The sequence below is a fragment of the Callorhinus ursinus genome, unplaced genomic scaffold (genome assembly GCF_003265705.2).
Source record: "Callorhinus ursinus isolate GAN/ISIS: 27379988/994484 unplaced genomic scaffold, GSC_fseal_2.0 scaffold3, whole genome shotgun sequence".
In the NCBI taxonomy this organism is placed as follows: domain Eukaryota; kingdom Metazoa; phylum Chordata; class Mammalia; order Carnivora; family Otariidae; genus Callorhinus; species Callorhinus ursinus.
In genome coordinates, this window is record NW_027397065.1 from 33,676,878 (window position 1) to 33,689,975 (window position 13,098).

The following is a 13,098-nucleotide window of genomic DNA, read 5'->3' on the forward strand; positions in this document are numbered from 1 at the left end:
TGAAGTCCATATGCCACAAGCTACACCCTGGTCTCATTTCTGTCAAGCACACAGACCAGCCCCGCAGGGACTTTACAAAGCCAAGGTCTAGACTGAGTTCTAAGGAAAATCTATCACCACCCCTGGATTTCAACAATAGCCTGGCATGTCTGAAACACGCAGGCTTTAAGGTGAGTTATTAAAAATGGAAAGTCCTATTGATTGGCTTTTTTCCTCATTTCTGAAGCTATTTTTGAATCTCTAAGTCTTTAACCTCATTATAGCCATCAGGAACAGAGAATGAGAATGAAAATTCTTCTGGTTTCTCACCTATGAGTTTATAGCTCTCAGCAGAATTATGGGGGTTATGTATTTGGCGGGAGGCCTGGATGTCAGGGGCTGATAACAGGAATAAAAGCAATGATCATGATAATGGGGCCGGCTCCATTTACTGATCGCCTCCCAGGTGTCAGCCCACGCTGGGCTTACACCAACCACACCCAGGTACTCTCCTTTTGTTCCCTGGACAGCAGGGGTCGCTTGCCCCAGGGCAGATGGCGCAGAGCTGGGAGGGAATGGGGGGAGGGGTTCCTGATTCAAAAGGCAAGCTCCTCTCACTAGGGAAGGCCCACTCTGCTACCAAACTTGGCATATTATTGGTTGTTAGGACTTAGTCAAGTCCTCGGATCTCTGGCCCCTTTTCTGAGTCTTGGTTTCCTATACTGCTGAGTATAGGTATGTAATGCTTGCCCAAGTGGCTGTGAGGGGAAACTAAATTATCAGGGAGCAAATACTTTGGAAATGGTCTTAAGGGGGAGAAACATCAGCCAAAAGATGAAGTGATGGTAATCCCTTCAAGGGCATTTCATATTCTTCAAAGGCATTTCCCTCATATCACCCTCCTAAATCGTCTTACGAATCCCATGAGCTGCACAAGACAGGCTAAATTATTATTACAATTTGCTCCTACCACTGATCACTTGAACAGTTCAAGTTCCATTCTGGGCTTCAGTGACTTCATAAGCCAGTAATGGCATGGGACAAGAACCAGGCACGGGTTTGCACACTAGAGACCTGTAGGCCAAATTGGGCCTGGAGAGGCCTCTCATTTAGCCCAGACACGTGTTCTCATATTTTAGATTTAATTCAACTGGAGGGAGCTTGCCACAGCTACGCCAGGCCCCGCTGTCTTAATGCGATTATTTCACATATTTACAGTATCTTTGTGGGTTTGGAAGGTTTTTGAATTTGTAGCTCTTGGGCTAAATGACCTCTACAGTGCCTTTCAGCTCTGAATTCTATAGTTTTTCAATCTCTATCTTACAGGTAATGAAAACTAAGGCTCAGAGATATACAGTGTTTGTCCAACATACATAGCTTGTTAATGCCCCAGCTGAAAGGGGTCTCCAAGCCCCTTGTAAAGACTGCATGTTCCCAGGGCCACGAACAAGGAAAGAACCCTCAATTCACAGAACCGGCACTGGAATTCTATCGGAAAACACCGCTCTGTACAAACAGTACCGTAGTCATGACAATTCGTGCAAGAAACAACTGACAACAAGATACCAATTCATATAAGACAAAAACAGATTTTTGAAAATGAACTCATACAGCAGGCATGAAACCTTGATGTCTGAGACATCCTGAAGTTCTTGGTAACTCAACTGAGGGAGGCTATCAGAGGTAAGTTCACTCTGATTAACTTTTTGGACATTTTCCAAACCCCTTCTCTCAGAAGGCATCCGGATAAATGAAGCAAAACAAAAATGTTGGCTCTTTCCTAACTTCATAAGCCTGAGTTCACAAAACAAGATAACCAGCTCAGATATTAAGGGTTTCTGCATATTAACTGAGTGATTGAGTGATGGCTTTATTTAACAAATAATCTTGAGCACCAATTATGTGCCCGAGACTAATTTTTACACTCAGAGATAGGGTCGGGAACAAAATAGCCAAAAATCTCTCTTCCTGGAGCTTATATTCTAGTGGAGATTATATTATGATATGTTATCATGTTTAAAATTCTATGGGGGGCACCTGGGTGGCTCACTTGGTTAAGCGTCTGCCTTCGGCTCAGGTCATGATTCCAGAGTCCCAGGATCAAGCCCCGCATCAGACTTTCCGCTCAGCAGGGACTCTGCTTCTCCCTCTCCCACTCCCCCTGCTCATGTTCTCTCTCTCTCTCTCTCTCTCTCAAATAAATAAATAAAATCTTAAAAACAAACAAACAAAAAAACCCATAGGCAAATTATGTCGTCTATTAGGGGGTGATGGGTGCTTTGAGGAGAAACACCATAGAGGGGTTGGTGGGTGGTGGGGAGGACAGGGTGTACAGCGGGAACTCCCTCAGTTTGCCCACAGCCTAGCTGGAGCAGAGTAGCACCAGAGGATAAGACACATCCAGGGCCAATGGGTGGAGGCTACATATTAGCAGAAAGTTTCTGATTCCTCACCTCAAAAATGGTAAGAGTATATATGTCAAAGGTTTTGTGAGGATTAGATGGCATAATGCTGTAAAGCCCTTGACACTGTGCCTGGGACACCTGTCAAAGCTTATCACATACCAATGTGTCCCATGAGTAAAGAACATGAATAGTTTTTTCTTTCCAGGGTGCCGCTGATGTCGGGATGGGCTGGGGACACATTTAGGAAGGAGAGAGTGAATCTGGTCCAGATGTCTGATATAGGAGGTGAAAGTCAAATCCCACTTCTTCCACTAAAGCTTAAATAACCCACAAACTCACGTGGTAGATCAGTTCCCTCATCTGTGAAATGGGAGAATAAGAATATCTACTTTGCAGTCCTGTGGAGGGGTTTAGGTGAGATCATGCATGTAAACAGTTTAGCACATGCTTGATAAATTTTGCTGATGTCATCATCATTATGATATTTTCCCTAAGGTCTAGGCCAAGCCCGTGAAAAGGAGACTGGAGGGCCATCAAGCTGCTGGGGGACAGTAAGGGCTAGAGGGGGATGGTCTCAAGCTGATAATACAGCAGCTTGACAAGGTCAGCCAGACCATGTCCCTTCTTTGCTCACGGCTCCAGGTCACTCAGTGGAAAAGCTAAAGTCCTTATGGCGGCCTACGAGGTCCTGCAGGGTCTGGTATCAGGCTCCGACTACTCACCCTCACTTGCCGTGAATCAGACACAAGCACGTTCCGTCCCCAGGGCTTGTGTACTTGTTGGTCCCGCTGCTAGAATGTCTTTCTCTGTGATCTCTGTGTGGACTACTCCCCTCACTTCCACCAGGCCTTCCATTTTGGCAGGGAGGCGTTCTCTGACCACCCTATTTAATATAGCAGCACTCCGCCACCACTTTTCTTTTATTTTTCCCCATTCTGGTTATCACCATGACATTATTATACTTACTTCGACTTTTCAGTATGTCTTCCCCACTAGAATGTAAGCGCCACTGAAAAATCCCTAGGTCCTTGACATGTGTTGGGTACTCATTAAATATTTATTAACTGAATAAATGAAAGACCCCCTGAATATGTCCCCATGTTTCAAGTTTCCTCATAACCACGCTGGCCTTCCCTTTGCATCCTGGGAGATGCAAGATTCTTAGCTGTTTAAGGACCTGGAGGCCCTGAAGTGTGTTGAGAAGCAAAAGACATGCTATCTCCCCAAGGGGAATTCAAACAATTGCAGTCTAGCCAGAGCTCTGCCTCTGTGTGATTTCCTCTCTCTGAGCCTCAGTTTATCCAACTATAAAATGGGTTCACAGTGGGATTCTGCAAAGGAGCCCCAAGGTACTGCTGAGATAGGAAGAGATGAGGATATGACTGAGTGCATGGTGTTCTAGGCCCTGCCTCCCTGCTGCACGCAGCCACAGAAGCTTCCATTCATCAGCTTTATTATAGGATTCTGTGTAGGTTTCATTTGCCAAGGGAGAAAAACTTGTCTGATGCTTAAGAGAGAAATCTGAAAGCAGGTGATCTGGATGGTACCACGGGGCCCTTCTTGCATTGGAATTCTAGGCTTTGAACAAAAGCTTGTCCCCTTCTTATAGTTTAAAGGGGCTCCTGAGACTGGCTATGCCCGGAAGGCCTGGAGACTCACCTGGGACATGTGAACCACCTCAAACCAGCGCAGGATCCCTGGAAGCTTGTATGCAGTTATGAAGGAGGTTCTCTCGATCCACATCGACTGTCCCATAAGCAGGGGGTGGTAAGGACAGGGAAGCAACACACTCAATTAAAACTGGCCATCAGAGAAGTTTGGCAAGAACCCAGCCAGGCCCCCAAACCTCTCATCTACTCAGAGTTCAGATAAATGTTGCAAGACTCCGAAACATACTCCCACTTTATCCTTAAGAATTCTTTCCCAATGTGAAGTTAAGGTTTTCCCTGGATTTAGGCCCAGCAAGTCTCAATCTGGGCCTCTGAATTGTCAGGATTTTTAAGCAATTCTGAACCGCATCTACCTGCATTGTCTGGGGGGAGGGTTCACAGTGTTACATTCCTAAAGGGCCAGTGACTTCCAAAATATGAAGAATCACAGTCTAAGGCAAAGAGCTGAGAGAAACTTGGAGCCACCTCCTCATGCCAGCCTTGGGAACAGAAGACAGATCCTAGCTGGGAAGCACACAGGGAATCCTGGACACTGAAATCTCTGTGGCTTCTTATTACTATCTCTTGGAAGGTTTGACTTCATCAACACCCCTGCTTAGCCTGAGGGTTCCTACCTTCCGGAAATGTCTGAAATGCCCTGTGGTTGAAAAGGCCTGGTCTGTATCTTGAAAGTGGAGAGGGTCAAGAAATGAAAACAAACCCAATGGAAAAGACTGGAGAATGGGTGTCATCATATTGATAGATGTTAGTTTTACTTCTTTCTGCTTCGGAACAAATGCCCTCCCATTCTGACACTGGCAGATGCCTGCTCTGGTTGGTAAAGGTGGCCCTGGGGGAATGATCAAGGCTGCTGAAGGGGAGGGGAGATACTTACGGCAAACTCATTCTCAGGGTCGACAGTCCCTTTGCGCACAGGTCGGGAGTAGTGGAACTTTTGCACATAGTTGGATTTATAAAAGCTGCAAGACAGGAAGAGGCAGAGGTTCCTGGTAACATGCCAGGCTGCTGACACAGAACCTGAACTGCCCTTGTGCTGTCCAGGGAGGCTCATTACAGTAAACTTCAGGTCTGGCAGTACCCCTGTTGTAGCATTTAAAATCAGGTGCTCCTGGCAAAGTGATTTAGAAGCTAGACCAGCTAGATCAGTCTTATGTCCTATGAGAACACAGTACCACTGAGGGCACCCAGGAGTTGGAATTCTAGCATTAATGCACACCTGTCACCTCAACGAAGGATCTAGATATGCCTAAGGTCCTAGCCTCATGTCCCAGGAGTATCTTCTAAGGATTTCCTTAGGTATCCCAAGCACCCCCAAATCACTCTTCCTGAATCTCTAGGGAGAGTCTCACACTGGGGCCAGCAGGGCACAGTGCTAGCTGTATAGTTGTTAATCCTTGCCCACAGCATTGGACTGAAGGGTGAGGGGAGGCTCAGACCCGAGGTGAGCTAGACGTGCTCCGTTTCCTGCCGTGGTGTGAGGCTGCTGGGGTGGACTGCCTTGCCCTGAGCGGACAGGCCCTTCTTCTCACAAAGCCCTCCTGCTTCCCAGGGTCCTCCCAGGTGCTATCGTGGGTACCCGGGTCTGAGGAGGGTAACCTGGGCAGCTCAGAGGGGGTGCCCCACAGATCCCCTGCCTCATGGCCTCATCACTGACCTTGCGATCTGGTTCTGAACAGATGGAGACCCGCCTTCCGGCTGCTTTCTCTAATGCCCCCTTATTATAGCCAGAGCACATCCGCTGTCAATGCACAACCTCAACAAATGCTGAAAAGATGTCCCTTTGGTAGAACGTGCTCAGGATGAGCACTGTCCCTCTGTCCTCACCCTGCCTGTCGCCTGCCCAGCCCACAGTCTGGCTATGGATTCCTTGGAACCGCTCTGTCATCTCCAGCTTGGTGCACGTCATCGCTGCTTCCTGAGGATTTGCTGTGCCTTGTTCCTCCCATCTCTGGCTTCAGCCTTTTCAGGGGCAGAGCCCAGATGGCTAATGGGGGGCAGGTGATTCTTTTCCCAAGAGGAAAAGGGATAAAAGGCTGGCTAACCCAGAGAAAGAACTGGAAAGGCACCAGGGCCTGTCCGGCCACTAGCTCAGCTTGGCGGCCCCATGGGATTTTCTTCCCCATCCCTCCTTCCAATGAACTGTGGGTCTTACTTTATTATCTGGTCAGGCACTGGTTTATTCTTGAACCTTGGGTGTTCATCCAAGACCGGCTGGACAGTGAAACACTGGATATCTGGGATTCCTGCTGTTAAGGGCTCACACCATGTTGTGGGCTGTGGGGACAGTTCCAAATATAGCAGGTCCCCAGGTGAAACCTGCCAGGATAGCCCTTCTGAGGCCAAGTTTTATTGAATGACTGACCTCAGGTTGCTGGCTGCCAGCTAGGTCCTAATGAAAAGTTAGTAGTCACCTTGGTCCTCAACAGAATTGCCTGTCACTTGCAACCTTATCCCAGGGCTCAGGCCCTGCTAACAGTTGGTTAGTGGTCCTGAATCATCATCATCAACATCATCATCATCATCATCATCATCATCACCATCATTTCTATATTAACAGTAATACCATCTAATGAATTTATAGTTCTCAATCAATTACAGAGCACATCTCCCCCTGGTCTCCTTTCATCTCACCAATTCCACTGAGCAGTGTTATTAATGTAAGTCATCCCCCTTTCATAGATGAGGACATCAAGGTCAAAGAAGCAAAACTAATTGTTGAAGGTCACACCGCTTGTGAGAACAGAACAGAGGTTTGTATTTGGGACTGTTAACCCCCTACTCGGGGTTCACTGACTCCAGACTCCAGTGTGGTCCTTTGCCCAGCAGCATCACATCACCCGGAGGCTTGTTAGAGATGGTGCGTCCCAAGCCCTACCTGAGACCTACTGAATCAGTGTCTGTAGTTTCTTAAGATCTTCAGGTGATACATATGCATCCTTAAGTTTGAGAAGCACGGCTTTAGAGCATGCAAAGAGATATCATTTTGCATTCCAACTCTGAAAACTTGAAAGTAACTGCCTGTGGCAGGATTGTAAGGCCGTGTCCGGGTTCAGTGGGAAATGGGTCTATGATTGATTAGTGATGCCTGCCACAGGCACAGGCAGTGGGAGCATTATTTGCCTATTCTAGACCTTTATTCATTTTAAGCTGATAACATGGCAATCCAAATAAACAAAACCAGTCATCACTGGTCCTGTTCCCTGGTTCCTCCTTCCCTTCCTCTGCCTTCCATGTCTCCTCTACTCATCTCTCTTCTTCAGGTATCCAAGTACCCTCATCCCTTCATTCTACCCAATGACCACCATAACTCCAAAAACTCTCTCCCGAACCTGCGATTTCTGCCAACTAAGGAATCACAAACTCCTCTTATTGGCATTCAAAGTTACTCTAATATGACCCCAATCCACGTCCCACCATTATCTCTGGCTACCCCAAAGATTCTTCTATGCCCTTTCCTTGAAATATTTTCTCCCATCATGCCTCTCCCTGTGAGCCCTTGAGGCGAATGCCATACACGGCAGACTCCGTGAGTGTTCAGTTCACCCCAGTCAGGTGTCCGTTCCTTCCTTTGACTCTCCACGGCGTTTTGCCTATACTTCGGACTCTTAACTCTCTAGCTCCCTGTCTTCCTCTCCTCCCAAGCCCTCCCCACCACACTGGGAGCTTTCTGATGGTAGAGGCTATGATTCTTTCACACAGAAGAAATGGCTAAAATACAATTCCAAGTTAAATTCAATTGTTCCCGTCTGATAAACTCAGTCCATACTAATATGCTGGGGATTTAATTGTTTTACCTCTGGAGAATATTTCCACATTAAATGAGAGTCCCTCAGAGAGAAAGAGAGAGAGAGAGAGAGAGAGAGAGAGAGAGAGAGAACACAATGCCAAGCCTCACTGGAAGGATTTCTGTAATATTCAGGAAAACCATTCTCTTTCTCAAGCCATACAGCCAACAGCCTTCTCTGAGAGGGAAACCACTTTGGTTTCCACACTAATCCATTTAGGTATTATCCTTGGCTGTTCTCCCACTATAGCCACAGAGTCGAGTAGTTATGACATAGAGACCACATAGCCGACAAAGACTAAAATATTTCCTATCTGGTCCTTTACAGAGAAATTTGCTAACCCTTGTTTTAGACAAGGTTTTAGGTCATATTTACTGATCTTAGCAATTGGCCTTGGTCCAAGAGGAGAATCCAAACCTGTCCTAGAGAAGCGAGTGACACTAGAGCTCTCAAATCGTGTCCAGGAGGATGCATGGTTAGACTGTCCACCACATGTTGAATCTATACATGGAACTGTGACCCCAAGTTCTGGGCAGGGGGAAGGTGGGAGATAGGAGACACTCAACTAAGAGGCCTTTGCTTCAGATGTCTTCCCCCACTTGATACTTAAATGAAAAGACATGAGATGTGTCACCTTCCAAGCTGCTTGTCAGCTCCACTAGAGAAGGTAAGAGAGCAGAGCATTAAGAGCTCAGATTTTGGCAATAAGCAGACCTGAGTTCAAATCCTAGCTCTATCAGTTCCCAGGACCTTGTGTAAGCTGCTTACAGTTTTTGAGCCTTGGTTTTCTTATTTGCAAAATACAGAGAGTAATAATCCCCAACTCATAGGATTACTATAAGGCTAAAATGAAACAATGCATGAAAAATGCCTGGTGCATGGTGAACAGTTAATAAAGAACATTCTCTTCATGAATCTTGATGAAAGTAATGGCATTATAGAAAGAATACAGACTTTGAGATAGATCTTAGAGTTCAGATGTTCCCTCCATCACTAACTAGGTTCGCGACCCTAGGAAAGCTACTTTACCTCTCTGCCCTACACATTCCTTCCCTATGACATATGACAAAAATAATACCCATCTTATAGAGTTTTATGGGGTTAAAGAAATAATGTTTACAAAGCACTCAATCTCATGCATGGCATGAAGAGGACATTTAGCAATTGTCAGCCCTTTTTCCTTTTCCACCTGATTCCTGGCACTGAATCATGCCCACATATGATGAGATGGCCCCATAACACATGCTCTCCCTCCGCCCCAAGCTACAAGACTACAGAGCTATTCAACACCAGGAGTCCACTTAAGAAGGGCCTTAGCACTAATCTCCTGTCTCGTCTGTAACCAAAATCACATTTGTAACCAGTCAGCTCCAGGACTAGTTGCATTTCCTCTCGCAAATACCATGGTAGAGCAGGCATGAAGGGCAGGTGAGCATAATGAAAAGGTTACAGATGAATATTTATCACCCAAGGGAAAAATATTTGGATTAAGGTTCGGCAGACTTAGAAGACCAGCCATGCAACCTGTCAACCCCATTTTAAAGGCTGTAACTTAATTTGTGCTGCTGGGTACAGTGTGGGGAGCCAGGTTGGGTGAGTGCATCTCCACTCAGCTGTCTGCCTGCTCCTAGGGAGTCCTGCCTCCTGCCCGGTGTCAGCTCCCGGCCCTACAAACACCACCACTGATCCAACCTCCCTGGCATCATCTCGTGTCTCCTGTGCCCTTCTTTGCGGACTCCAGTGAGCTGGCTTCCTCCCTGGGTCCTTCCCTCCTTCTAGTCTCTATTTGTCTATCTCTCTTTTCTTTCTCTCTTATTTCCCTTGTCTTTCTATTAATCAACAAGAACTTTCTCAGTGTTAGCTTTATGCACCGAGGCAGGTTGGGGGTGGGGGTTACTGCAGTGAGCAAGGCAGTGCAGGCCTCTGCCCTCCCAAAGCTTACAGTCTAGTTTATGTGGACCTTTAAAAAGCACAAAAGATAGCAGATTGGGATCAACTTTCTAAAGAAAACAAACAGGGTTTGAGATACGAGGCTTATGAAGAGCTCAGAAGAGGCAACTTTAGATAAGTGACCAGGAGAGTCTCTTCCAGGAGGTGACACCAAGTTAGTATCTGATGGGTGAAAAAGGAGCGAGGGGAAGGGCATGACACACGGAGGGGACAGAACATGCACAGGCCTAGGGGGAACCACGTAGGTGTGTTTAGGCAACAGAAATGAGGCCGCTGTGGCCAGAGGGGCACAAGAGAGGGAAGGAATCACGGGGAGGGGGCAATGACATTGGAGAGGCAGGCAGGGGTCAGATGGTGGGCAGCCCACTGGCCTCGCGCAGTAGTTTTAATCTTATTGTAAGAGCAATGTGGCACTATTTCCGATCTTGGAACCTGCCGTGCTCTTTCCCACTCGAGGCCCGGCCACATGATGGTCCTTACCTCTGTCTGGGCCATTCTCCCTGCCTCCCACTGACCTCTGGTGGGTTGCTAACCTTAAATATTACCTTCCTCAAGAAAGCCTTCTCTGCCCTCCCGATCACAGTGTCCTGAATGGCTTCCTCTTGGCATTAATCCCATTTTTATAAACACATTTAATGGTGCAATTAGTTGTTTGGTGTCTCTTTTACTTGCTAGACTGTAAGCTCCCTGAAGGTAGGACCACCTTGTGAATGTGATCTTCAGCACGCTGCACAATGATCGGCACAGTCAGGGCTTGATGGTATTCATTATGAGAATGAATGAATGAGTGCATTGATCAATGAATGCAACGTTTAGTTTCCTGAGATGGATTCTTTGGATCCCACACTGGACACTAAAATTGGCACCACTGCAATGATTCTGGCAGCAGCTCTAAGCTCTAAGGTGGGGGTCTGTGGGCTAAAGTCCCAGCAGAGCTGCCTCTGCCTGGCCCCTGGTTGGGCCATTCTCCAAGGATACACTGGCCTGGGGCATTCTTCACATCGTCTCCAGGGGCAGAGGTTGTGTTCATCTTCTCCGCATTGGGGAACTGGCTCATCAGCTGCATCTGGAAATCTTCTCTCCGCTCATACTCCTTCCCTCGGTAGATGAATACTTTGTTCTGCAGAGAAATGACACCCAACAGAGATCTCAGGGCCCAGGCTTGGAGAACATGATATAAGCAAAGCTAGGAGGCTTGTGACATGAGCACAGAGCTATGGTGACCTCCTATAGATCTCTCTCCTTTCTGCTGACCCACCGCAGCAAGGAGAAACTCAGCTCACAGACCTAGCTGGCCACACCACTTCTTTAAAAAGATTGATTCTAAAAGGAGAGGGGATCACAGATGTTGAGAACTTCTTCAGACTGCCCTATGTACAGCTTTCAGAATTACTCCTCACTCGGCTTTCAATGTGTTACACCTGCTCTTCTGTTTACATGACCACAACACGTCCCTCCTGCCTTTCATGGGTCATGTGGGCTGGGCCTGCAGGATGGAAAGTCCCAGCATTCAGGTCCTTCATCACATGGCTCCTGGCTCTAGATCCATAGAAATACACTCTTTATCCTTCTCTGACCATGTTAGCCTCCTCTAAATCAGTAGTTTTCAAACAGGGGGTGATTTTGCCTCCTAAGGGATACTGGCAATGTCTGGAAATATTTTTGGTTGTCACAGCTTGGGGGAGAGAAAGCTACTGGAACCCAGTGGGTAGAGGCCCAGGATGCTACTAAATGTCCTTCAATGCAGATGACAGCCCCCATAACGAAGAATAACCTGGTCTAAAATGTCACTAGAGCTGAGGTTGAGAAACCCTGTTCTAGAACGTATCTGTACCATCTGTGCCATGTCTAATGGCCTGGAAGTTCTTCAGTCCAAATCCACAACTGTCACCTCTGCATATCAGTGTTTTCAAATCTGGGGGATTATCAGATGGGCCTCGGAGACTTCTAGAAGTTCAGCTCCCCAGGCCTTGCTCCAGACCTGCTGAAATGGGATCTATGGTAGTAGGATCCAGAAACATGTATTTTTAACAAGCTCCTCAGGGGGTTCTGATGAACAATCAGGTTTGGGAAGCTCCCTCTGTTCCACTGAGGAAAGCCTTACTATCTACCTCTTCTGCAGGCTATGGTGCTCACTCCTATGAGCTCACTCTGACTTCCACACTGACTGGTTACCGCGAGAGACTTAGCTCCTCGAGTGCATTGTAAATCAAGCAAGGTTAGAGATCAGATTTGCAGTTTCTTTTGTACCTCCCTGACCTCAGAACTGAACCACAGCCTCACTGGAAGGAGTCCTATAGGAAGGAAGCCTATAGCTGACCTAGTCCAACTCTCTACATGATCAGTGAATATTCCACGAAAACTCTGGTTCAGAAAGTAGGCTCCAGAGACCCCTGAGGGTCTCTAGGACACTTTCAGGACCTCATAAGACCAGGGAACACTCTTCAAAATAATGGACAGCTGGTATTTGCCTTTCTTACTCTCATTCTCTCAGATGTACAGTAGAATTTTCCAGAGCCTGCATGATGTGTATTATCATGACAGACTGAATGCAGAAGCAGGTATAAGAACCTAGCTATCCTCTCTTAATCTAAACATTAAAAAGACCTGCAGAAATATGAAATAATCTCACTGTTGGCATATGTTTTTATGGGAAAATATGGGAAAACATACAATATTCTTCATAAAGATACAAGTTATGCTAACACACGAGAGGTTAATTATTATTTTTAAATACAAAGATAAATATTTTAAAATTTTCTTCATTTTAATTTTGAGTATGGTAGATGTAGACAGAACTTATAAATACAAAAGTTCATGGAAGACCTCAATAATTTTTCAGAGAGAAAAGAGATTCCTGAGCCCAAAGTGTCTGAGAACTGGTGCCCCGCAATGCCTGCTGGGTAGCTGAGGTCCTCTGGCTCTCCTTGAAGACCTCACTCAGGGATGGGGAGCTATCACTTTGCAGGGCAGCTCTGGTTGCTGCATATCTAGAGAAACATGGGGTGGCTGAGGGTGGTGATGATGGAGGGGACTGGGCGTGTGCTGGGGGGAGGGCAGCACTCAGGAGGAGAGCACAGAGCCTGGGTATAAGCGGATCCTTGAAGCACAAAGTGACAGCTGAGAGGCCCTAGGTCCCTGGCCTGGGTCTCCATCACCAGCACACTCACCCGCAGAAAGGAGGGAAATCCCTGGCCGTAGTATCCGACGGCAAAGTAGTCTGGCTTGGGCCTGAGGATTTTCATGATGTTTTCATAGAATTTTGCCTGCTGGATCTGGAAGGAGAAAACTCACAGCTCATAACAACAT

At 46.8% G+C, this 13,098-nt stretch overlaps 1 protein-coding gene across 1 annotated transcript in view; it reads right to left on the reverse strand.

The window, feature by feature from the left end:
* Positions 1 to 13,098, reverse strand: part of DOCK2 (dedicator of cytokinesis 2) — a 414,356-nt gene that overhangs the window by 16,127 nt on the left and 385,131 nt on the right. The window contains exons 40-44 of the mRNA XM_025867057.2: positions 12,960 to 13,064; positions 10,768 to 10,909; positions 6,207 to 6,288; positions 4,929 to 5,013; positions 4,044 to 4,130 (exon numbers count right to left, since the gene is read on the reverse strand). Coding sequence (XP_025722842.1) covers positions 4,044 to 4,130; positions 4,929 to 5,013; positions 6,207 to 6,288; positions 10,768 to 10,909; positions 12,960 to 13,064 — 501 coding nt within the window. The remainder of the gene's footprint in view (positions 1 to 4,043; positions 4,131 to 4,928; positions 5,014 to 6,206; positions 6,289 to 10,767; positions 10,910 to 12,959; positions 13,065 to 13,098) is intronic.